The sequence below is a fragment of the Phaethon aethereus genome (genome assembly GCF_964289735.1).
Source record: "Phaethon aethereus genome assembly, chromosome: 3".
NCBI lineage: Eukaryota > Metazoa > Chordata > Aves > Phaethontiformes > Phaethontidae > Phaethon > Phaethon aethereus.
This window is the reverse complement of record NC_138576.1, coordinates 2,344,194-2,369,874: the sequence shown is the minus strand read 5'-3', so window position 1 is coordinate 2,369,874 and position 25,681 is coordinate 2,344,194. Positions and strand designations below refer to the sequence as shown.

Here is a 25,681-nt window from a genome sequence, read left to right as displayed (position 1 = left end):
AAATATTTCCTACATTGCCAATTTACTGGGAGGCCATTTCAAGGAAAGTTCCTTATCTACTTTTTCCAGCATTTGCTCAGGTTGGGTTCAGCATCGGGTTGCTAGGCTTTAAATACATGTCAAAAACGAAACAACAAAAGAAACTAGAAAGAAAAAAAAAAAGGCAGAAGAGAACAAGACAAGAAATTCATTTCCCTGCATTGTCTTAGCAATATAGTCTCCTCATCTGAGGATTTAAGTTCTCAAGAAAAAAGGCAGAATATGGGAATATCAGTGACGCTGAACATCAAGGTAAGAGATGCTGAGTACTTCCATTAAATTTGCCCAAGATTTGTCAGACAAAGGTTGAAAAAACATCTGCATTTAAAGTATAAATTTGCTCCTGCTACTGATACGTTCACTTACTGGATGTAAGATGCTTTTTTTGTTTTAGTAGCCTTGCTAGATCAATTCACCTATTTCTCTTTTCTAGGGGTAACATCAATATCAGCAGCAGATAAGAGAGAAAGTATGCTGAGAATGACAAGCAAGTACCCACCACTGTTCTTGCACACACAGAAAGACAGAAGCATCTGAATGCAACAGAGGCACAAAACGTGTTTGGCTCTAGCTGAGTGGCAAAAGCTGTGGCTATATGCACTGCTGCCGCATTTGATATGGCAACTATGGAGTTTTTTCTCCATCCCCCTCAATTAAGTGAGCACTTGGGGCTCCCATTTATTCTACTGTTCCAAAGCTTCACCGCAATCTTCTCGCCACCCAGCTCTACTTCTTTACAACTTAATAAGTTACATCCTGGTTACTAGTTCAGATTCTTTTCACAAACCTCTCAAACAGCTTTTAAGAAATAAAACTCTTCTCTTGAGCAGAATGAGTGGAGGAAATGCAGTATGAGATTTTCATCTCAGTATATGCATCAAAAAGCAAGACATCTATAAGGGGTGTAGAGGTGAACCATCTCGTGAGAACTCCTTTTGCAGAGAAAAATGAAAAGCGACATCCCTCGCTACCTGCCAGTGCCGAGTACCTTTTGCACCACCACCCTCTTTTCTTCGTGCAAGCCAGCATTTTCTCAAATGTGGGGTACAACTCCGGGGATGCTGCGGGTGGGTTTTGGGGAGAGGAGGCAAGAGCGGTGCTCTCCAACTGGAATGCAGCTCTATCTCTATACTCAAGGTCCCTCAGGGCAAAGGTGTGCCTTCTCTCAGCACATCCCAGACACTATCCCAAAAAAAGAGCATTGCTCTTAAAAGTGTCACGTGCAGTTGCTGCTCCCATCACACGCCTCGGAGAGGCCCTGCCATACAGCGGCGATGCGCAGAACGGCTGGAGCAAGCCTCAGCCCAGCTCCAGGAAACCATTTAGTAGCAAGTCTTTGCAGCAAGTACCTGTCATATATTATCCTGATAAGAACAGATGCCACACTTTATTTTGAGCCAGACTGACCTGAGATCACATGATGAACACCTTTCAGTTACTACTGAGCCAGGCTGGATTTGAATCAGCAGCCTGCACAGCAGAAGGTTCCCTATGGAGCTCATGGCTTGGATGCAAAGGATCAGAGCTATGGGACCATTTTCTCTGCAGCTCTGTAAAATAGTAAATCACCAACAATACGTTTCCAGGCAAATCTCATGAGGTATCCAGCCCCTGATTTTTTTTTTTTTTTTCCTTTGGGCAGCCTTTTTTTTATAGCTAAACAAGAACTGCTACGGGAATAACACAAGAGATGCTACATCTTGATATAACTACCCTTCTTTATCCCTTTCGTTCAAGGAGGAAGAGCACATGGTTTTCTCCAAGGTGACCACAGCTGCCTTCTTATTACAGAAGACTGGCAGAAATAAATATCCAGCCTAAATGGAAGCAGTCTGTATCCATCTGTAACTTCAACACATCATTTCTAGGTGCCAGCTTCAGTCTGCAGTACACAGAGGCAAGACGTGCTGACATTACTCCATGACAAACTTTCCACATTGCCCAAGACCCAGTGCCAGCCAAACTAATCAGGCGAACAACTACCAATGTAAAGAATAATTGTTTTTCATTTATATTTTAAATCGATAAATATTTATTTATTTATTTAAAACCCATGGGCTCTGGAAAAAAACAACCAGTACATTATAGGACTCTATGCACTCATATACTGGCTTCTGAAACTTATACTATTTATCTACCGCCAAAATGCTCTCAGTCCTCTACAAGAGATGTGGTGCCTGTCCAAAAAAAGCCCCATCTAAATGAAAAGCATCCCGATTAATTGGATTAAAGACCTTTCAAACACTAACATTTAGCACTGACTTTTTCCCTTCAACAAAAAACTGCCTTTCACCCTAATTGGCAGCTGCTTCCAGAAAAATTTACAATCACTAGTACGCTGGAATTTGCAGCGTTGCTATTAACTCTGACATCACTCCTACAAGGAAAACATTGATCAAGAAATCTTTGAGCAAGATTATTGCATATCGTAGGAAAAGTGTTGGGGTTTTTTTCTGATCCATGACTTAAGTCTCTTTTGCAATGTTCCAGTCTGCTGTTGCCTGAACACCCGCCACCAAAGATAGGAGAAATATAGAAAGTACCCATGCAAATAAGCAATCAAAACTAAGCGAACAACAAACAGCATATTCAACAGGCCAAAGCAAGCTGGCACATAACGAACGTGATGGAATTGCTGAGTCTCTTCTGTATAGGAGCAACATCTAGCAACATCTCAACGGCAGCAACGTCTCAAAAACTGCCCTAAGGCTTCACAACCCAAAGATCTTTGGTTTGCAGATTCAGGACTGCTTGTGGATGATTTAAAGTGTTATATAGCACCATTATACATTTTGAAAAAAGAAAAATAAAATCTCTTTTGATGTATTTGTAAGTCATCTTTTGTCCGCTATATTATTAGAAACTTCTGTCTGGGTGCAGTATATAATCACAGTAAAAGACAGTCCCTGCTGCGAGGACCTTACAGGCAAGGCAGGCAAGTCATACACAGGAAAGTGGTCTCACCTTTACCTAGGAGACGGGAAAGTGAGGTACAAAGGTGAAATAATTTGCTAAGAGCCATACAGAAAAACTGGCAGAACCAAGGAAAGACTACAGGTCTGCCAAGTGATCTCCAGCCCTTTCCTCATGAAACTATTCATTCTTTACAGTTCATAAATTCTTTATATCTGGTGTCCTAGTCCTTCAAAACTGTTTCAATTTTAAGTGAAAGTTTTCTTTCCATTACTACACAAACAAATTCAGTCAGAAAATGGGCTTACTCTAAAGATCCATTTTTCCATAATAAGGAAAAACAGAAATGCAGGAACTAGAAGTTCCCAAATACCTTACTTTGCCCAGTGGTAACTCAAATGTGTAGGTGCTTCTGCACAGAGAGACCTGAATGTCACTCAAAGGAGATTTAAAATAATAATTAAATCTCAATAAAATTGATATTTTATTCCCAGCAGTTGGAATAGGAAAAGATGGGCTACGAGAATAGAAAGCCAAATGTCACTTCCTAGTAAGTAAGCGAATAGAAAAAACACATGCCAGCCATTTAACATCTTAAGTTTCTTCAAAGGAGGACAATCTTTTACACTCCACAGAAACTGCAGTGATGGCATCGCTTCTTTGTGAAGATGGCAGGAGGCTCTACCGATTTTCATATTTTCTGACTCTAAAGAACACAGCAGAACGGCTAGTCGAATCTACTAAGCACAGGATACGGTAAGTAGTATCCAAAACTCAGGCTCCAAATTGGTTTTACAACAGTAACTTAAATCCAGGATGCTTTGCACAAGGTTGTACCTTCCTTAATACACTGTATACGCTTGCACACATGCATGTTGATTATCTCTTGGCTAGCCAGTCTGACCTGCAATATAGTAGATGGCAATCGTTCAAAGCAGTGGATTATCCTACAATAAATAACGCAACCATTTTCCTCAAGTAGACTCTTCCAACAGCTGTGGGAAAGCTGAGGGTTTCCCCTTCAGCTTCCAGAAAGAAACCAAACGCTATTTAGTTCTAAAGGGAATTTAAGCACATCCAAATAGTCTGTTGGCACTGGCAGAGATGCCATTTTGCCTTTTATGCTTCTTAAAAATACTGTATAAGATCTCTTAATTTGAAAAAAGGTTAAACCCAAACAACCACTCTTCAAGAGATTTTTCCATGTGCGTATAAAGAAAAGTGAACAAGACCTCAGCAAGACAGTGTGTCAGAAAAGTAGAGGTTAACATCGATTCATTTCAATTTAAGCTGTAGCCTTCAGTGTTGCTAGTCTTCTTTCCTTAAATGCTTCTCAAGAGCCAGAGGACAAACAAGATGTAAGCTTGTGGATACAGGGAAAGAAAGAAGGTTAAGAGGAAGAAGTTAAGATTTTAGTGCTAAGTTTGACAAGGCTTCTCTTATCCCAGCCCAGAACACTAGTTCTTAAACAGCTCCAAATGGTATTGGAAAGAAAAGGTGCAAGGCTATAGGAAAGATCCACACAACAGTTCTCATCATTAGGAGAGGACTTTAGGGGGTTTTTCCAAAATACATCTTCCAAAAAACGTCTAGTTCTCTCCACTGTTTTGGAGGCAATACCTTCCATCAAAGGGAAATGGCTGAGAGTTACTTCGTAGGGTACAACTGGAGGCTTTCAAAGCAGCTGATGCTAAACGGTTGTCTCCGGTAACTTTGCTGATCCTTAGTATCGTAATTCCAGCCACTGCAAAATCAAGGCTTCTCAGCGATCCCTGCAGCTTGTCAGCACCTCACAACCCTTGGCACATTCATTCTTTACAGCAATTTTCTAGATGCTGAACAGAAAGGAGAGGCTCAGCTGGGTTCAGCTTAAAGTATTCTCGGGCCAACTGACAGCTGGAGCCTCTTGATTTTCAGCTTACACACAAAGCAGAAGTTTTGAGGATTTGTTTTCACTGGAATTTTTCTTAATAGAATTCTAGATATTGAAGCCAAGTTCACATTAGAGAGCCTGAGTCTTAAATTCCTTAAAACAATTACACAGTTAATTTAATCATGCCATTGTTTAAAGGAAATTAAATGTAAATATTTTGATCTTTACAATAAAACCGCTGAAGGGAAAAGAACGGTGGTCAAACAAAATCTATGGAGAAGAATAATGCAAGGAAATTAATTCAACTGTGATTTTGAAGATTGCTGGTTAGTTAAAAATAATGAGGAGCTTTACTTCTCATTTTATATTTAAGATTTATTTTGAGATTTGGAGAAGCAGGTGAGATGAGAGACGCATCTCCAACTTATCACAGTAACTATCAACATCCCATCCATGAGCTTGAGATCCAACCCAAAACCCTCTGAAGTTACCCCAAAGTTCCTCTCTGACAAAATGTGGGTTTTTTTGCTGCAACTTTCTATTATGCAGACATTATTAATGTCTTGTATTTGTTCATTCTCAAGAGCCTCATCACATATTTCATGTTAGCTGACCATGACTTCACTGACTGCTTCTGATTCCCAGAGTTAGCTAGCAGCGAGAGGACAGGGCAAGCAACTGTGAGTGAGGAGCTGGACAGACAGCTATGAATCAGTCAGCTCCAGATAGTCTGCTGCAAAGCAAAGCACAGATTCGTTCCTATCTTCCTAAAAAGTAAACTGGTCAGAGGGAATACCTCTTCAGTACACCAGACCAAGAAGTCAATGATCAATGATAATGAAAAACAGTGACAAAAGGCTTCTTTTCCATAAATAAAAGAGCAGGAGATGTTTAGGCTATATTTGTTTACCAGGATTTGTCTTCTCAAGCTGGTACCATCTGTAAAATGCCCTTTTCTTTTGTTCACTCAGGTCTGACCCCTGCTGCAACAGCCAATGGGAGATCCGGCTCTGACTGATACCTGTAAAAAAACAGAACAAAAAAAAGAGAGAAAGAGGAAAGCAAAACTTGTTCTTTTTAAAACATTTTAAAGTGGTTTATATTCTGATAAAAGGCGTTGTCTTACAAAGCCCAGCAACTCATAATGTTTCAATCACAGAAAAAGTAGAGAGTTCAAGCTTTCCTGCCCTGTCCTTAACCGCTTTAACTTCTCCCTGTTGTCATTTTCAACCTTAATCAAGGTACCTCCTGGAATCAGCACAATCGACCTACAAGCAAAGAGGGTACAAACTGGGAAGCCAAATCTACCACCAACTTGAACTGTCCACAACTTCCCCGATTCTTAAATTTTTTCATTTGTGAAATGGGAACAAGTCCTTTACCCACTGATATGCATAAATAAGGATAGTTAGGAGATCATTATCATTCAGTGCTTGAATAAGAAGGGAGATAAACACAGAAACAGTTTGTGTGATATAGATTAAATCAACCCAGAAATGGAACAAGCCAGCTATCAGCAGCTCTAGCAACAGCCAGAAAACAAAACGGAAAGGGCAGTTGCAAAAGCAAAAGCTGCAAAGCAGGATTCAAGCTCTAGGCATCCAGGCAAGATTAGTGACCAAAAGTTCCGGAGTTTGTAAAGCAAGACTTCTAAGAAAACAGTAAAAGAGGAAAAACCCCTAGACGTTAATACAGTTATTTCCACAGCATGACACTGAATGAAGAATCAATGTAGAAAGGGAAAAGAAGTGATTAGAAGGACAGAAACCAAATAAAGCAAGAGGTTTAAAAGTGCACTAGGAGGTGAACTGTAGATTCATTTGAAAAACTCCAAAAATACATAGTTTGCTGAATAACTGAAGCAGTACTTCAGGTAGGAGGACTCCCTGTGCTTTCCACAAGGGTCTTCAGTGATCAGAAAGGGTTAACAACATCTAAACTCTCCTGAGAACTCAAGTTTTAGGAGGTGCTCCAAGTAACAATATACTGCTGAACACCACCTGTGCCACCACCTGCTTGGTGATAACACCGAGGCAGGTAGGAAGCTGGTTTTCACATGGAAACTGAACTACCTCTCCCCTCTCGAGATGCATCAAGGTTTTGTAAGATCTCATAATCATATTTAACTCATGAAAAACAACCCCCTGTAGTGTTACCACTTCTAATACAGGGGTTTTACTATGCTTTTTTTCCTTGCGTTGAACACTGAAGCTAGTTAACTTTAGAATGATTAAACTTGACTCTTGGGTATCGTATTCAGGTGGGCTTACTCCAAGCAGATTTTTAAAATCACAGGGTTTATGCTCTGAACTGTTCTTCCTTATACAGAATTCCGGAGCCTATGAAGTTTTAATTGTCCTGGGGAAAAGCCATAGGTGTGTTTTGTTTCGAGTACAGAAGCTTACTGCTACTCAGCAGAGCTCTGCCCACAAAACAGCCTGATTTGGTTTGGTTTCCCATACGTTTATTGATCTTCTTAACACTTGTTCCCAGAGACTGCCTTTGCCCCACAACTGAAAGAGTTCAGAAACAGCTGGGGCAGTCAAAAGTTGACTACCCCCAGGGCCCACATTAGGATATGTAATTGAATTTATACTACTAGGGAAGTGGAATTATTCAACCAAGCACAAACCTGAGATTCTGCCAAGTTTACATCAAGTAACTATGGCAGCAATGCAAGTTAGTATCAAAAGAAGTCAAGAGAAGTTGATAAAACTCTCCAGCCCAAAACAAGGCTTCAGTCGAGTTGAAATCATGCAATCTAGATGGCTGATCACCAGTGGAAAGACCAAGTTTCGAAAATGTGCAGCGCTTTACCTATTATTATGATTTATAAAAGCCATTTCTTTAACACAGTGCTGTGGGACAAATGTTTGTGCCTCACTGCTTTTGGCTGCATAGCTCCTATTAATCAATGAGTAACAGCACCATTAATTTACTTGTTTACTACAGTCCACTTACACTTATTGCAGTGAATTAGTGTTTGCGGAGCATTTGGATAACAACATAAGATATAAATACAAAGCATTATTAGATAAAAATTATAAATAGAGATTAAGTATCTTCAACAAGAGCCGTATAGTGGAAAATCCAAATTCTGCTCAAGAGGCTTCCTGATACTGTCACAAAGTGGTACAGATGTTAGCCACTTCAGACAATGTGCTCGAGAGAAAGCAAGGGAGCAGGAGCCAAAAGATTCAAGCTGTGTATTGCCATGTCCATCCTTGACTCATTGTGAGTCCTCACAGTTTATGAAGTTGTTTCTACAAAACGGAGCTTTGTAAAGGACACAGAGATGCACAGATTCAACAAAAGCGCTATAAATTTGCAGTACATTATTATTTCACTACGGTATCTCATGAACAGCACTGCAGTCCGTAGCATTTTTCGCATTAGCAAAAAGCCCACAGCCCATTTTGCTTTTTGGCTAGCAGACTTCTATAGCAATGCTGCAAACCCAGAGACCATGTCAGGTATGGCTTAGGCAGCTGGTCTTGCTTTTGGTCATAGGAATGTAGTGGATGACCTCTAGGAGACCCTTTTAAGTCCCATTTCCTATCATTCTTTTCTGGTTTTTATCAATCTCTTTCCTTGTTTCAGAGATCCATAATGAGAGCTGAGCTTCTTAAAAGTTTCCTCTACCGATACCACTCATCCTCTTTTTGTTTTTAAGATATAAAATTTCTTTCATCTGCACCTTGGCTTGGTTTACAGGCCCCAAAACTGTATATTCCAGCAGCATGACTGATTCAAGATCTGTAGCAGATGACACATGCAAGATCTGTAGCAGATGAACTGATCCAGGATCTCCTAGATCCCCATACAGCATCTTAATCACAAACCCATTCTTCACTCCTTTCAATTAAAAAAACCCCAAACATGAAACCTCCAAATTATCATGTCAGAGTTTCTTGCACCTCAAGTGGGTTTTACACAGCTGACTCATAGGGACGATGACCAGTACTACCACCAGTACCATCCTGTCACATTGTCTGTAATCATGCTACTTAAGGAAATTGCACTGGCAGGAAAAAAAGAGATCATCCTGCTGCCAGAAGCAGATTAATGAAGTAAGTTCTCTGGAGTACTGAAAATCCAGCTGTCTTGAGGAAATTCGCTCTCAAACTGAACCACAGACCTCAAGGAAGACTGCCATCCTCTGGGCTCAGCATCAGCAGGGACACAAACACATTGTAATGAGCACAACTAGTTTTCTCATAGAAAATACTGACGAAAGAAGAGGTAATCACAAAGGATTATAGCAATTCAAATGTTGACTTCTTGTGTCACACATCACTCCTTCCCACAGCAGGTTACACTTCCTAATTATAAACAAAATGGAGATGACAGGACACCCATGCTTTTCTGGCCAGCGCTGCTCTCTGCAACACAAATTATTTGGGGAAAAAGCTTCCCTTTCAAATACACAAAAGAAATGGCAAAATGTATCATCAAGAGAAGGCAACTGCTATCTGCAGTACAAATCCGCTCATAACGCTCAAAACTGCTACTCATCAAGTCTTTGGTAACTGGTTTTCACCTTCACAGGTAGGTTTGTTCAGTGACTCTGCTTTGCATTTCTTTAATGTTTCTTTCAGGAGAGATTTTCAGAAGCGCCTGGAATATGTCAGATTTGGAGAAGAAAGGAACTGACTGCATTTTAATTCTTCAGTTTGTAAGCAAAGTCCTAGATTCATATAATACGTGCTTGCACAGGACATCTATCAATTTAAGAGATTAGCAAAGCTTGTTTACAGGAAACCTGGAAAGATCAAAATCATAGAAAAACAAATCTTTCCCTGTGTTGTCATGAGTGTAAAGAAAAAAAAAAGGAAAGAAGATGTTTTTCAAAATCTAGCTTCTTGCCATTTCAGATGATCAGTAATTCAGTAATTTTCTGAATTCTTTTCACAGTGGAACTCGTTAAGTTTCACTTTGTAGCTGCATTTTCCTCAGCACCCCTGTGTGTAGGTTCCAAACCTTAAGGGATTTTATTTATGTTACAGCAGTGCTTCAAGGCTGCATCCACTGCGTTAGATGCTGTGTGTGTTTAGCATAATATAAAGCTAAGTCCTGAAGATTTCATATCAATTAATACAGAGAGACTAGGACAGGGCTGAATTGTACCAGCAGAATAATTGGGAAGGTTAGCAGAACTGCACACTGGAAAGCTCTGTGTGTTAAGAATTAAAAAAAACCAAAAACAAAACCACAAAAGACCTCTGCATTTTATCGTTGTCGATTTTTTTTTTAAATGGTGATTTAGTTTTTATGGTACTAGCCTAAGAACTGAGAAATCTGACCTCAAATTCCTGCTCTGCACCAGACTGCTTCCACTGTGACCTCAGGAAAGAAAGGTTTTTCGGTTCCTTCGCTCCCTATGTGTAAAAAAACTGGAAAAGGTAGGATTTCCAAACCTCACAGAGGCATCATCCATCAATGCCTGGATTTAGCCTGGCTGCAAAGGGTTCATCTATATATACTCCTCCCTCTCCCCTTTACTGTAGTACATAACAGAAAACATCTCCTCCACCTTCCATCTACATTTGGAAGCTAAGAGACAACATCTCCTAATAAGTTCACATTTATCTTTCTATCCTTTTTCTTCTAACCATAACTTACTTGGTACCCAGATACAATGCTGGTGGCAATTAAAACAAATTGCAGCACATGACTTCAAATTACTGCTGATAAAAATTTGGCATCTCACCTGCCACATGTAGGGCTAAATACCTACCCCCGGGTAAGCTGCAGCTATGTTAAAAGGAGCTTCAAATAACAAGATTGGAAATTCAGCAGGAACTATTATTAGCTCCTGTTTATACTGTCATTTTTCTTATCAGTAGGAGATTATTTATACAGAGCCCAACCCAAGTGCTTCTTGTTTATCTTATTACAGACACCATTAAAAAAGTTTCTATAAAAAGCTGCTCCTGTATTTAGGACCAGCACTAATAAGTGTTATGCTAGGTTTTTGCTTCTTATCAATCATTCCTTTATTTTCAAGTCACCATTTCATACTCTGTTACTATTTTCCAACCTGCCCTCTTCTCTCAGTACACAACGCAGCCCTGTAGAATGTCTTCCAGGTTTAATTTTCCCTGTCAGATTCATTATCTAAATGACTTTTAAAGTTTCTGGTAATTTTATAAAGACTGAGAGAGCAAAAAAAATTGTTCTACTGCAACAGCTGAATTTAACCTTCAGCTCTGCGTTCCTCTCTCATGTATCCTCCCTCTCCATCACTTCCCATCCCATTGCACTGCAGCACAGGAAAAACAAAAGCAAAAGCCGTTTACTGCTGCGGAGTCTGTAAATACAAGGCTGCTTATTGTGCTTTGTAGGATTGTGGCCGATGTAGGAGTGTATATTCTGTTAAGTGCACTGCAAGATTAGAATTAAGATGAGAAAAAGGAGAAGGATACTTCTGAATGAAATCACAAGTGACTTGAACGATTAACAAAATAAAGTAAAATGAAAGTTTAAAGGGGCAGAAGTTGCAGTGGAAGTTCCTGCACCAAGGACAGAACACAAGACATAAAATAGGGACAAATGTGGTCATAAACATTACGCTCCCCAGCCGCTAATCCAAGACCTGCAATTTGAAGACATGCAAATACATTGGTTTAGCTCAAGTTCATCACTTGTATGTCCAATTTGGCCAACTTCAAACTCAGCCATAATTAAGAAAAGCAAGTAAGGTTTTCGGTTCCTAGCTAAAGGTCTAATATCGCTGTTCAGATGTACTATTACGTCCTTCCCCCCTCCATGACATTCTCCCCTCCCATTACACACACACACAATTTTTTAGAGTTGTAAAGAAATTTGTAGAGATTGAAAGGAGAGGAGTTGACAGCATGGGTACCCAAGCCAAACAACTCTCCTCCTGGACAAAGCCAGTCATAAATTTTTCATTTCTTTCTTGCCTCTCTTCCCCGGGCAGAAGAGGTGAATGCTAAAAGCTGAGGTCATGCTATTCTGCCTTTATTTCAAGTGCTAAACAAATGCCTTCCAGCTGATTCAGGGTGGTAGCCAGTGGATGGGCAACTGAAATATGCCCAACATCTGCACTGCAGCCTCCAGAAACAGCTTGCTATGTGTGTATTACAACAAATGGTGGTGGAGGCTGTAAGCACACCAGTCTCTGTGGGTTGCTCATCTGTTCTTACAGAACTGCCCCCATTCACAGCCTGTTCGTTGGCCAGAACAAGGTTCCATCTCGATGTGCAGTATAATAAAGAGGACACTGATGACTAGAGGCTGAACAGTACCCTGAAAAGATGCAAGTTCACTCCTATGGTCCTCTCCTACGCCATTTGCTACTGACCACTGTTTGGATTTTTTTTATCTATTTTTCCTCTTTATTTTACTGAATTATTTACCAAACCGCTTTAACAGTAAGACTAAGTGTGTAAATACTAAGGTATGATACCATTTGGGATCATATGGACATGGGCTGGGGAAATCCCAAGCACAAATACAGGTTGGGTGCAGAATGGATTGAAAGCAGTCCTGACGAGAAGCACTTGGGGGTCGTGGTGGGTGAAAAGCTGGACAGGAGCCGGCAATGTGCGCTCACAGCCCAGAAGCCACCCGTGTCCTGGGCTGCCCCCAAAGCCGCGTGGCCAGCAGGGCGAGGGAGGGGATTCTGCCCCTCTGCCCCGCTCCGGGCAGACCCCCCTGCAATGTTGCGTTCAGCTCTGGAGCCCTCGGCACAGGAGAGACATGGACCTGCTGGAGCGGGGCCAGAGGAGGCCCCAGCAATGCTCCGAGGGCTGGAACAGCTCTGCTGGGAGGACAGGCTGGGAGAGCTGGGGGGGCTCAGCCTGGAGCAGAGAAGGCTCCGGGGAGACCTTAGTGCAGCTGCTGGGGCTTGGAGGGGGCTTAGGAGAAAGATGGGGAGAGGCCTTTTAGCAGGGCCTGTTGTGACAGGACAAAGGGTAACGGTTTTAAACTAAAAGAGTGGAGATTTAGACTAGATAGAAGGAAGAAATTTTGGACAATGAGGGTGGTGAAACCCTGGCCCAGGTTCCAGAGAGGTGGTTGATGCCCCATCCCTGGGAGTGTTCAAGGCCAGGTTGGACAGTGCTTTGAGCAACCTGGTCTAGTGGAAGGTGTCCCTGCCCATGGCAGGGGGCTGGGCTAGATGATCTCTAAGGTCCCTTCCAATCTAAACATTCTACGATTCTATGATACATTCTGCAAAGCATTACCTCTGCCTATACAACCTGCTTGCTTAATGAACCAAAAGTGCTTTCCAGGCCTTCCTTGGGAGCCCGTTTCACAGTTGAATGGGAAGGGATGTTGGATACATCTGAAGAATACAGAAGTCAAGTAGCACTCATCAGGCCTAAGACAACTCTGGAAGTGAGAGCCCTGGGATACATGCTTTCTGCTCTGTGTCTCTGCCCCAAGCTATTTTCAGTCACTCTTCACTGTACTGTGCTTTTGAAAGGAAGCTGATGTTTCTCCCCAGTAGTGCTGAGCACACTCTTTAATCTGGTCCTCTAACATCTCTTTGAGATTTACTATTCCGTTCAGATAAGCCATAACTATGTACTTCATAGTGGCATGTAAGTATTACGCATCTGCATACACAAGGCTATATTTGAATGAAATGGGTTATATTTGAAATGAATCAGCTCCCGTAGACCTTCCCACCAAGCATATGGAAGATGACACAGTTCAACTGCAAAGGGAAGTGGGGGAAAAAAACGGTGTGTCACAGTGCAGCACAAGCCTTGCAGCTATCTCTTCTTGAGAAACAGCATCATGTGCAAAACACCACTTTCTTTTCTTATTTGAAAGGTCCATAGAAACACTACTGGGTCAGTTGCAAAAGGACGTAGCCATTTAACCTTTAGATCTATCTGGTTTTCCATGATTTGGCTTGAAAACAAGAAAATAACACAGTGCCATTAGTTCAGTATTTGTTCTGTCCCACTGATAGGCTAGAAAGAGACTTCTAGTAATATTTTCTCTGATCACTGTGTGAGTACATTCTGCATTTCCTGCCATGTTACGCAGTCGGGCTGAGTGGGATGGGTGTGAAATTTAGTCAACCATGTACAAAGTGGATGGTGCTGTTTACTCCTAGGAGAAACAGCCTAGCAAAGACAGTGAAAGCTCCCAAAGGCTAAATGGCAACTTCATTGCTTCAACAACTGAAATCCAAGAGAGTAGGTTGAGCATGGAAGGAGCAAAATGGTCAGGTGTGAAGAGACTGGTCTTAACTTTACTACAGTCTGCCTGCTGGGGTTATCAAGACATGCACCGAGACACCTCATTAGAATTAGATCAGTTCCTTTTACTGATATACATTCTCTCTTAGATTTGGTGTGGTGATTCTGATTCAATGGCCCTGCATGCAGTAATCTGCCTGGCCAAGAAAACAAACAAACAAACACACACAAAAAACCTGGCTTGTTTTGGAAACACTTTTTCTGCAATTTTTTCCTCTTCACATTACTTCTCTTGAAGGGGAAACTAGTTTGACTTGCTGGTAGATGTGAAGGGTGCTACGCAGAGGTTAATTCAGAGATGTGTTACTACAGGGCTATATCCAGGCAAGGACTGCACAAAAGTAGGGGAGTGACCCAGTAACTACCAAAACGTCAGAGTTCAGGTACAATTTAAGGAACTAGACTTAGCATTTAATTTTTGAAGTACTACTGCTAACACATCTGATAACGCTAACAATATTCCTAGAGTTATACAAAATGTTAATCTCATGATTTTACAGCTGAAATTAAAAGCAGGGAAGGAGAAGTAATTTTGACCAAGATCACAGAGAGGAGTTGGAGACGTGAAAGGAATTCTTGGCTCCATGGCTCAAACACCCGTTTCTGCCTGCCTACCTCAACTGCTAGCTAGCATGTCTGCAAACCCAGATCTCCCAGACAGATGGGTTCTTATGACATTTCAAATACTGGAACTATCATAAAAGAACAACTTCCCTCCTGCTGGTTGGGCATTCCTAGTCATCAAGGAACCTTAAAAACGATCTGTTTCAAGATCTTTAGCCAAGCTTGAGTTTAAAAATGAATAAATGTTATAGATATAACATGGGATTGAGCTATCTCTATTTTACCATCAAATCTTCATCCTAAATATGCTGCCAGCTACACTGTTCCGGACAAGCAGTGTGAGCCTGTAAAGGAGAACTATACCACCCTACCCTGTGGAGGAGCAGTAAGACTTTGTTACTGCTTGTGTAGAGCTCTGGAAACCCACCCAAGGAGTAAGTGGTATCACGGCAGTCTGTTCACTTGTCCTGAATGTGAAAGAGAGAAGGTACAGTGCAGGGGGCAAAAAGAGAACTGCTACTCTTTCTAGGTAAAATCTGACCTATATGGTCATCCCCTCAACCTCACATCCGATTTCCATTAATCGTGACTCAAAGGCAAGTGACTGAAATACAACAAACTATCATAACCCGACTTATGGATGTAGTGATACCAGCTATAGCTCAGTCTCCTGACTTTTCATATATATTTTATAACATAAATACATATTTTATATATCTCTCTGCACACACAGAGATGCAGATACGCATCTATTTGCCGCACTCAACGAACAATTTACGAATTAAGGAAAACCGTTTTCATTTTAAGATACGAACTCCAGGCCTATTATAATGCTGTAAAATAAAATCTGCTAGCACAAGCTACAAAAAAAAGAAAAAAAGAAAAAGTGATTCACTGGGGAAGTTCCATGATGTGCGGGACAATGGGTCTTAAATCAAAGGCATACATTATCATGACTAAGCTGACAGATCTGCACTGCAATGCAGAAAGTCAAGCAATATTCCAACATCTGCACCATGCACAGACAGCAGTTAGACATAGCTTCCCAAAATGAAGAAAGGACTCCCCAAGCTCTTACCTGTTACCTGTGCAACAACTGCTTGGGAAATTCTCCGATTGGCTAGGAAGGCTTTGATTTCCTCCTTTATCACACTGCTGTCCCTCCTACCAAAACAAAAAAAGAGAACACCCAAAAAGACGGACAGAACAAATTGCACTTTGAAGATGCAAAATGGCTTTATTTCCTTTATTTAGGGGACAAGGAGTGGGGAAAGCAGGCATTAAAATCCTCGAAGTGCCTCACCAGCAGACACTTCTTTTAACAAGTGTCACGTTTGATCAAAGTACCCTAGCAGCACAATGGATGACTCATGTCCTATATAATTCATAGTAGGTGCAGCACTGCCATATGGAATGTACAAAGTTTCATTACACAGGGATGAATAAATCTCTCATACCAGCATAAAAACCTCAGTCATAAAAATGAGGCAAAAAATAAAAAATAAAGGATAGCAGGGTCTGCATTGTTAGCTACAGTAGTGAATATACATACACAAACCTTCTCCAACCTTTCAAAGAGAAGACCCAAAGGAAGAAAGATTCCATTCCCCCACCCCTACCTCCTTAGACCACAGCTTGCACTGAATGAAAAAGTGCCAGTTATTTAAAGCCTTTGTATGATTTTTAAAAGGTGTTGAAAGATAGTTTGGAAGGGACTGAAATTGTGCTAAAAAGAAAATAATTTGGAGGTTGCACAGGGACTGTGATATGCAGCAAATTTCAACTGCAGTAAACACACACTCTTCCCTCCTCTTCCTCCCTCTCTTTTTGAGAAAGGCAATTAAAACCAGAGTTTATTAGGCTTTATTATTTGGTAATATCCCTTGCCCTTCTCCCCTCCTGCCCCAGCAGCATTTAAGTTTGCAAGTGTAAGTGCAAAATAAATGCGATGTTGTGGGTTCATTTTTTTTCGGCACCCAACACTCATCCTCTATATGCCTGCAAATAAAAGTAGCTTCAGTTTAAATAAGCACTAAAAGCATTACCTAAGACTTATTGCATAGGAACCCAAAACTCAATTGGGAACAATTAAACTTCAGCAATGGGGACTCCTGCATACTTCTATACTAACCACCTTCCTACATTATTCCATTATCCTGCAACCAACAGTAAATGAGGTTGATCAGCTTTTCCTACTCATCTCTAACCCTCTTCCCCAAAGGCCACACCTTTACCTGAAATCTCCAAACTACTTCAAATATATTTTCATCCTGGAGCTTACGGACCCTAGTTCTCTGGTAGGTACTTCATAAATGTTGCAATTGTGGAGAAAAACAGACATTCCAACATTATGACCAAAATTGTTTTGAGACATTTGGCCTTTCCTCTTACTTCTTTTTGTTATCAAGCCCACTGACTCTGACTTTCATCCTCACTGGCATAATCCCCTCCTTTAATCTTTCAGCCATAATGCTGAAAAGGAAGCAGCTAAAAGTAGAGGAAGGTCAGTCTGGAAAAAAAAACCAACCACTCACAGGCTCTCACTAAAGACTTCTGCTTCTTCTTTATTCTTTGCATTTTCCTGCGCTAATCTGCAGACTGTGCAAATCCTGGAGTCAGTCCCTGCCACAAACTATAAACAGATAACATACACGCTCTGCAGATCCCAGTGGAAAGCATTAACCAAGCAGATTCCCCACTCCCCTTTATATATGGAAGGAAGAAAATACAACTCGTATGAAGTAGTGGAGGAGAAGACATGCAGAGACAACCATCCTAAACATGCTACCAGCTACGTTGTTCTGGACAAGCAGTGCGAGCCTGCAGCAGAGAACTAACAGCATCCTATCCCATAGAGGAGCAGGTAAGACTTTGTTACTGCTTGTGTAGAGCTCTGGAAACCCACAGAGGGCCAGTTGAATCTGGCGAATCCACAAATGGTTACAGGACTGGTGCCACAGTCAGGGGTTCAGCTACTTGGACCATGGGATTCGCTTTGAGAAACCTGGTCTACTGGGGGCTGATGGGGTCCATCTGTCAGAGAAGGGGAAGGGCATCTTTGGTCATCGGCTTGCCAAGCTGGTGAAGAGGCCTTTAAACTGAAGTTGCCGGAGGAAGGAGAACCTCAGTCCATCCCACTCCTACCAGTTTGATGCCAGTGCCAATGACATATGCCCAGAGCCTGGAGAAGGATCACAGGTCAGTATGAGAGCACCTGAAGAGCAGCACAAAGGAATTCCAGCCACTCCAGCTAGTAAGTGACCTTCAGTGGGGACCAACACTGGACGTGTTCAAAAAACATGTAGATGTGGCACTCCGGGACATGGTTTAGTATGCATGGTGGCATTGGGTTGATGGTTGGCCTTTATGATCTTAGAGGTCTTTTCCAACCTTAATGATTCTATGAAATGAATGTAGCACAAGCAATAAACGAGCTAAGAGCTGTGTGCATGCATGCAAGGCTATGCTTATTGGCACAGAGACATGGCGGGATGGCTCCTGTGACTGGAGCGCTGGAATGGAAGGATACAGGCTCTTTAGGAAGGACAGGCAGCGGAGACGAGGAAGGGGTGTCACCCTCTATGTCAGTGACCACCTGGAGTGGATGGAGCTCTTCCTGGGGACGGATAAGGAGCTGACACTTAGCAAGGGTGTAAGAAATCAGAAAAGGAAGGCAAGAGACTGGCATGGCTGAGCTGAGACTGCTAGTCAAACTAAAGGGCAAGAAGGAAATGCACAGGCAGTGGAAGCAGGGATAGGTATCCTGGGATGAGTATAGGGACGCTGCCCAATTGCATAGGAATGGGGTCAGGAAGGTAAAGACACAGCTGGAGCTGAACTTGGCAAGGGATGCAAAGAATAAGAAAGTCTTCTACAGGTAGGTCAGCCAGAAAAGGAAGGTCAAAGAAAGCACATCCCCCTTGAGGAGCAAGACTGATAACAATGTATGAGGAAGCGGCCAAGGTAGTCAGTGACTTCTTTGCGTCACTCTTCACTGAGTGTCTCTTCCCACACCTCTTGAGTGGATGGACTGTGAAATGGGGACTGGAGGAGCAAAGTCCCTCCTGCTATAAGAGAAGATCAGGTTCAAGACCACCTGAGGAACCTGGACATGCACAAGTCTATGGGACCTGACGAGATCACAGAATCACAGAATCACTAGGTTGGAAAGGACCTTTAAGATCATCAAGTCCAACCATTAATCCAGCACCACCATGTCCCCTAAACCATGTCCTGAAGCGCCACATCCACACGTTTTTTGAACACTTCCAGAGATGGCGACTCCACCACCTCCCTGGGCAGCCTGTTCCAATGCCTGACCACTCTCTCAGTGAAGAAATTTTTCCTGATATCCAATCTAAACCTCCCCTGGCGCAACTTGAGGCTATTTCCTCTTGTCCTATCACTAGTTACTTGGGAGAAGAGACCAACACCCTCGTCGCCACAACCCCCTTTCAGGTAGTTGTAGAGAGCGATAAGGTCTCCTCTCAGCCTCCTCTTCTCCAGACTAAACAACCCCAGTTCCCTCAGCCGCTCCTCATAAGACTTGTGCTCCAGACCCCTCACCAGCTCCATTGCCCTTCTCTGGACACGCTCCAGCACCTCAACATCCTTCTTGTAGTGAGGGGCCCAAAACTGAACACAGTATTCAAGGTGCGGCCTCACCAGTGCCGAGATGCATCCCTGAGTCCTGAGGAAATTGGCTGATGTAGTTGCCAAGCCACTCTCCATGATATTTGAAAAGTCATGGCAATCAGGTGAAGTCTCTGCACACTGGGAAAAGGGAAACATTGCACTCATTTTTAAAAAAGGTAGCAAGGAGGACCCTGGGAACTACTGACCTGTCAGCCTCACCTCTGTGCCTGGGGAGATCATGGAACAGATCCTCCTAGAAGCTATGCTAAGACACATGGAAGACAGGGAGGTGAGTCGAGACAGCCAGCATGGCTTCCCCAAGGACAAGTCCCACCTGACCAACCTAGTGGCCTTCAATGATGGAGTGACTACACCAGTGGACAAGGGAAGAGCTACAGATGTCGTCTGTCTGGATTTCTGTAAGGCCTTTGACACTATCCCCCACAACATCCTTCTCTCTAAACTGGAGAGATGGATTTGATGGGTGGACTGCTGGGTAGATAAGGAATTGGCTGGATGGTCCGGTACTGGGACCAGTACTCTTTAATATCTTCATCAACGACATAGACAGTGGGATCAAGTGCACCCTCAGCACGTTTCCAGATGACATCAAGCTGAGTGGTGCAGCTGACACGCCTGAGGGACAGGATGTCATCCAGAGGGACCTGGACAAGCTCGAGGAATGGGCCCACGTGAATCTCATGAGGTTCAACAAGGCCGAGTGCAGGGTCCCCCACCTGCACTGGGGCAACCCCTGGTATCAGCACACGCTGGGGGATGAAGGGGTGGAGAGCAGCCCCATGGAGAAGGACTTGGGGGTCCTGGTGGGTGGAAAGCTGGACAGGAGCCGGCAATGTGCATTTACAGCCCAGAAGCCACCCGTGTCCTGGGCTGCCCCCAAAGCTGCGTGGCCAGCAGGGCGAGGGAGGGGATTCTGCCCCTCTGCCCCGCTCTGGGGACACCCCCCTGCAGTGCTGCATCCAGCTCTGGAGCCCTCGGCACAGGAGAGACATGGACCTGCTGGGAGGACAGGCTGGGAGAGCTGGGGGGGCTCAGCCTGGAGCAGAGAAGGCTCCGGGGAGACCTTAGTGCAGCTGCCAGGGCTTGGAGGGGGCTTAGGAGAAAGATGGGGAGCGGCCTTTTAGCAGGGCCTGTTGTGACAGGACAAGGGGTAACGGTTTTAAACTAAAAGAGGGCAGAGGTTGATTAGATATAAGGAAGCAATTTTTTCACCATGAGGGTGGTGAAACACTGGCGCAGGTTGCCCAGAGAAGCTGTGTAAGTGTTCAAGGCCAGGTTGGATGGGGCTTTAAGCAACCTGGTGTTAGTGGAAGATGTCCCTGTCCATGGCAGGGTGGCTGCCAACTAGATGATCTTTAAGGTCCCTTCCAACCCAAACCATTCTATGATTCTATGAATTGACAGTCAGAAGTCTTCTGAATAAGAGTAGAGTGGAAATCTAGTGTGCCAACATCAATTTCAATTTTTGGTACAGCATGGGAAAAAATATGTCAACAGTAAAACAGGCTGTCAGATACCCACAGGGGTTGTCTACACAAGACTAAGAGGCCGGTGAGAGGTACTGAGATAGCGACCATTAGGGAACTAACAGGGGAATAGCTGTCTAACGCAGTTCCTACTTTCTTAATAATACTTATCACTACTACAGCAATCCTCTAACATGTAGATTTCTTCTGAGGGACTTCTCACACTGACTTTCCAAACCTTTTACAAAGACTTTTACTAACCTCATCAGTTCCTCTACTTTGTCATCAATGTCCAAGTCCTCTTCAGAAGCTTCAAAGCTGTATGACCTCTGAGCCAAGCTGTTTGCAAGTGGGTAGCGGGTAGGTGACATCTTCCCATTGAATGCAGACAACCTCTCGTTACTCTCCCTCCCATTCTGATTAGTAGTGCAAGGCTGTGGGGAGGTGTCGTAACTGTTGCTTGGTGATGGGGACATCCCAGAATGCTGGGTCTGTGTTGAAGCTGTGGCTGTAGAGGAAGATGCTGGGACATTGTTGGTACTGTTGCTGTAAGAACCACCTCCGTAGCTAGACCTTCTTCCAAATTTGTCACTATGCTCTTGATCAAGACGATCCAAGGTTTCCAGCGCGTGGAGGATTTCATGTCTGGTCATTCCTGTACGTCTCAGGCGCTGAAGCAGGTCTATCTGCTCTATGGTAAATCTTGGTTCATCTGTGTAGTGAGACATGGTTTCCAGCAGACTAAAAACAAGGTAAAATGTAAAAGCAAATACTTCAGTTCAATAGTTCTCTGTGGTACAGGGAAAGTACCTTAGACACAGGAAAGACCAATTCTGGTCCAACACTTTAAGTCACACACATGACACAGCTGGCAGCCCAACAATCCGCCTCCAAACGAGTTCAGCAGGCAATCTCCCCTTGAATGCTAGTCTCACTATGTGGCAGAAGTGCTTATTTTCTTTTAAGTGCTCAAATAGCATTTCTCTATGCTACTAGCATTCCCTACACCTTCTACAATAAACCCCTTTTGCTTTTCATAAACTGCTGCTTCAGAGAGACAGTGGTTGCTCAGTAATTAAGGCTGCAGCCTTAACTTAACTTCAGAAAAAATTTTTCCCATTACTAAGTATCCACTGGAGAAAAATCCCAGATTCCAAAACTGTTAGGTAGAGGACAGAGGTTGAGTTTTCCTGGAGAAGTTTTAACCAGTTATGACATGAGATTTATGAATCGTAACTCTTTCGACTCTTACAAGTGATCCTTAGAGTTGCCCTAACTTTTTGTTGCTACCTTGAAAAAAGGAAGATAAAAACACACTTAGCGGAAATTGTACTGGCCTGTAGGACCAAAGTTGGTTTGACTGAAGTCCCATTTCTGAAGTTAGTAACTTTTGAACCTGCAATGTTGTCACAGATCACCTGCCCTAACAAGGAAAGTGCAGCACATCCAATTACTACTGAGCTTTCATTTAAAGAAATAAGTCTACAGCCTTTTCCCCTCCAAAGGCAGGTTTCTCATGTAACTCAATCATCATGGTGGCTCATCAAAAGCATTTTTAACTCCTAAACTTCACAAAGTACCAGAACAATGGGTATCCTATCTATTCTGCAAAGCCCAGAAATGGAACTGGGGGCGGGGGGGGAATCATAACATACTCCCTTAATCTCTTTTCCTTCCCAAGTCTCCTCACTACAGATCTAAATGGCATACAAATGACAAGATCACCATCTTCAGTACTCAAGATCTCAAGAAGGGATGGCAGATGGAGGGCAGGCAGAACTTTGCAAAGAGATCAAGGCATTTTCCATCCTTCTTGTGAATCTTATTACGAGTCAAGAGTTTACTACAATTCCTGCAGGAGAGCAGGGTGAAGAGATCATTCAAACTCCAGAAGGTTTGACAGAGCTAATGTACAATCCCTACAAGTGAAAGCAGACAAACAGCAGCCTCAAGAAAGTCAAGTAAGAGTTCCAAGGACCCTATGAAAACCAGAAGGGGGATGATTGCCGTCACGATTATGCTAGACCTTCCACAGACAGGGATGCCTATTTATCTCCACACATTTTGAAGATAACTTCTCATTTCCATTGCTGCACTGCACAGAGGAAGTCCCCAACAGGAGCCAATGGCTGACAAAATTTTTTCAATTGCTACATTTAGTCTTCTTTCAGGTACATGAATCACAGTAAAGTAAACCAAGCCCATAGGTTTTAGGGGTGTAGCAAGGGAACCTCTTCAGGGGAACTAACACCTCACAACACACACCTGAAAGGCAACAGGAACAGATCTATCCTTGAGTCCCAGGGTATAGCCATGTGAATACTAGTAAATTAAACAGTGCTCAGGAACAGGCACCATAGCATCTCCACACCATTGTCTGCAGTATTATTAAGTCACTGTAACTGTCTTTGGCACAGTTTTGGTCAACCAATGCACTCCTGACCAATTTGCAGGCTTTTTTCAAGATTTTGCACGCAGCAGAAACCCCAAACCCTCTGTTTTGATGCAGCCACTCAGTCTCAAGGCTACGAGTGTCTAGTAGTATGGATGTAGCCAAGTGGCCTTGGGGCTGAAGAACAGCACCAAGAACTGGTTTGTGTAGTAGGGCTGTAGCTAGAGTGTAGCTGTACAGACACGGTGCTACAAAGCCAGGATTCATGAATCCACAAAAATGGCATTTGCAGCCTGGAAAATACAGAAAGGAGAAGAAGCTCCTATCTTAGGCCTCATCAAGCAAATACCGAGCCTCTTTCATTGTTTCAAGTGTTGTACATGGGAGAAGGAAGCAAAAGGACAACGCAAGGGGATGACTCCCATCCAAGAAAATGACTATGTGAGAAGACAGATGGACTACAGCCGTCTAAGTACTTCAGTGCAACAGGAATGTGATGTCCTTTTGACAATTGGTTACTAAAACTTACAAGCCATTTTAAATTTTAAAAGACAAGCACCCCGATTATTCTACTACAGCAAGGTCACAGCAAGCAATGCAGCAGTAGACTAGCAAGTGGCTGGAATTGTAACAACTAAAATTTGGAAGCTGCATCTCAGACTGAGACATTCAAAGCTTGACAAGGAGCATTTGGAAACAGACATTGTGTTCTAGGTTTGGCTTCTGCGTTGGGGGAGGCAGGGCTGCTCAATCCTTTTCTCCAAGCTTTGTGGGAAGTGTCACACTGACTTACTGACTCACATCACAAACGCCTCTATAGCCTGAAAGCCCCCCCATCAGCTCTGAGTAGCATGGTTTTCAAATCAAAAATCTCTTCTTAAAACATCTGGCCTCAAGATGGTTTTCACTAGATATGCCAGCTTGACCTTCCTCAGAGATAAACCCATTTTTGTCATTTCTTACCTGTATTTCTAATGTCACCATTTCCTGGGTCATTTATCTGTCAACACCAAGTTTCACGTGCTCAAGTACTTTGTTGAACTGGAGAACTTAATGAACTAGAACCTCCACCCAGAATTACCTCTACTCAAAATTCCTATTTCACTGACTCCTCAGCATTCAATACCAAAACATACTGTAGATTACCAGTTTGTCACAGACCCACAAACCCAAAACTTTTGTCCTTCTAGCCCCATGAACCAAAAAACTCGCATCTGATAAAAGCACAACTTTCCAGGTGGCTTCAAAAATGTCAAGCAACACAGAACGTAACATTTCCTTCAGCAGTTGTTGCCACAGCCAGTCATTCCCTTTTAAGATTTGGGTGTGATCCTTAATTTGTCTAATATGTCAGATCTGAGCCTCCAGATCTGGCTTCTCAGACCCAATTAATCTCCTTTAGTGAATTACACACAATCCTTTAGTGAATCTTAAGTATCCCTTGGTGAATTACTAGTGAATTACACATAACGAATTGCAGGGTTCTTAGATGCAAGAGAAATGGTTGACTTTGTCACACGCGGAAATGCGGGAAAGTGATCTGGCCTCCAATTTGTCCCACGTTGATGCAGCAGCGATCCACTGCGCATGTGCAGTAATTTCAATCACACAGAGATGCAAGGGCTGATGGACAAGGCCATCCTCTGCCATAAGAATAAGATATTCAATGATTTCCAACTTGTGTTCTACAGAGTCCTGTTCATCTGTGGACTGCTTCTAAAAAGGCTTGCAGAAAGTAATCTAAGAGTAGCAAACCTACTGTTAAATTAAATCCATTATACTATGTTTAACACAACAACTGGAGAAATGTTGGCAATTTGAAAAAAAAAAAAAAAAAACCCCAACCCACACAAAACTAAAATCAATGGTCGGTCTGTCTGTACATGCAAGTATTCTTCTAGCCTTCCAACACTTTTAAAAAACTTCTGTATAATTTTTCAACGCTTAAAAAGATAAGAACACTAAAATCAGACACAGTATCTCGACGATGGTCTCACTAATGTCACATACAGATGTAAAAACTGCCTTGCTTATACTTACGTACGCAGCATATATTGCATCTGACATACTTCTTACCAGTTTTCTTGATTTTGAACTCCTATTCACATTTTCGTGTGCTTTTCTACACAACCATGAGATCTAGAAACAATGCTTCTGAGTAAGTTTTATATATTGAAAACAACTGCAGGAACAGGGAATTTTCCATCAAAAACCCAAAACAAATATTGCAAAATGTGGTATTATTGAACATGTTCCAACACTGCCAACTATCTACCGCTTTTTAATGAATAACTACAGTAACATTATTTAGAACTGTTATTCTAGCAGGGCTTCAGTTATTTTCCCTTTTAAAAATATTTTAATAAATTCACCCTTTTTAAAGATCAATTTACAAAGTAGTTAGGTAAATCAGCCATTTTAGAATCATCATAATTTCATTCACCTTATTAATTAATGGATATTCTCCAGTACTTCATCCCCCCCATATTGCTGCAGGAGTCTCTTCTCCTCCTAAACTCCTCTGGCTAGCTATAAT

General features: G+C 42.5%; 1 protein-coding gene across 1 annotated transcript in view; it reads right to left on the bottom strand.

Annotated features, from left to right (window-relative positions):
• Window positions 1-25,681, bottom strand: part of HMBOX1 (homeobox containing 1) — a gene marked incomplete at both ends in the record, with an annotated part of 113,309 nt that overhangs the window by 30,941 nt on the left and 56,687 nt on the right. Inside the window, 3 exons of the mRNA XM_081997536.1 lie at window positions 5,736-5,846; window positions 15,710-15,795; window positions 21,015-21,494. Coding sequence (XP_081853662.1) covers window positions 5,736-5,846; window positions 15,710-15,795; window positions 21,015-21,494 — 677 coding nt within the window. The remainder of the gene's footprint in view (window positions 1-5,735; window positions 5,847-15,709; window positions 15,796-21,014; window positions 21,495-25,681) is intronic.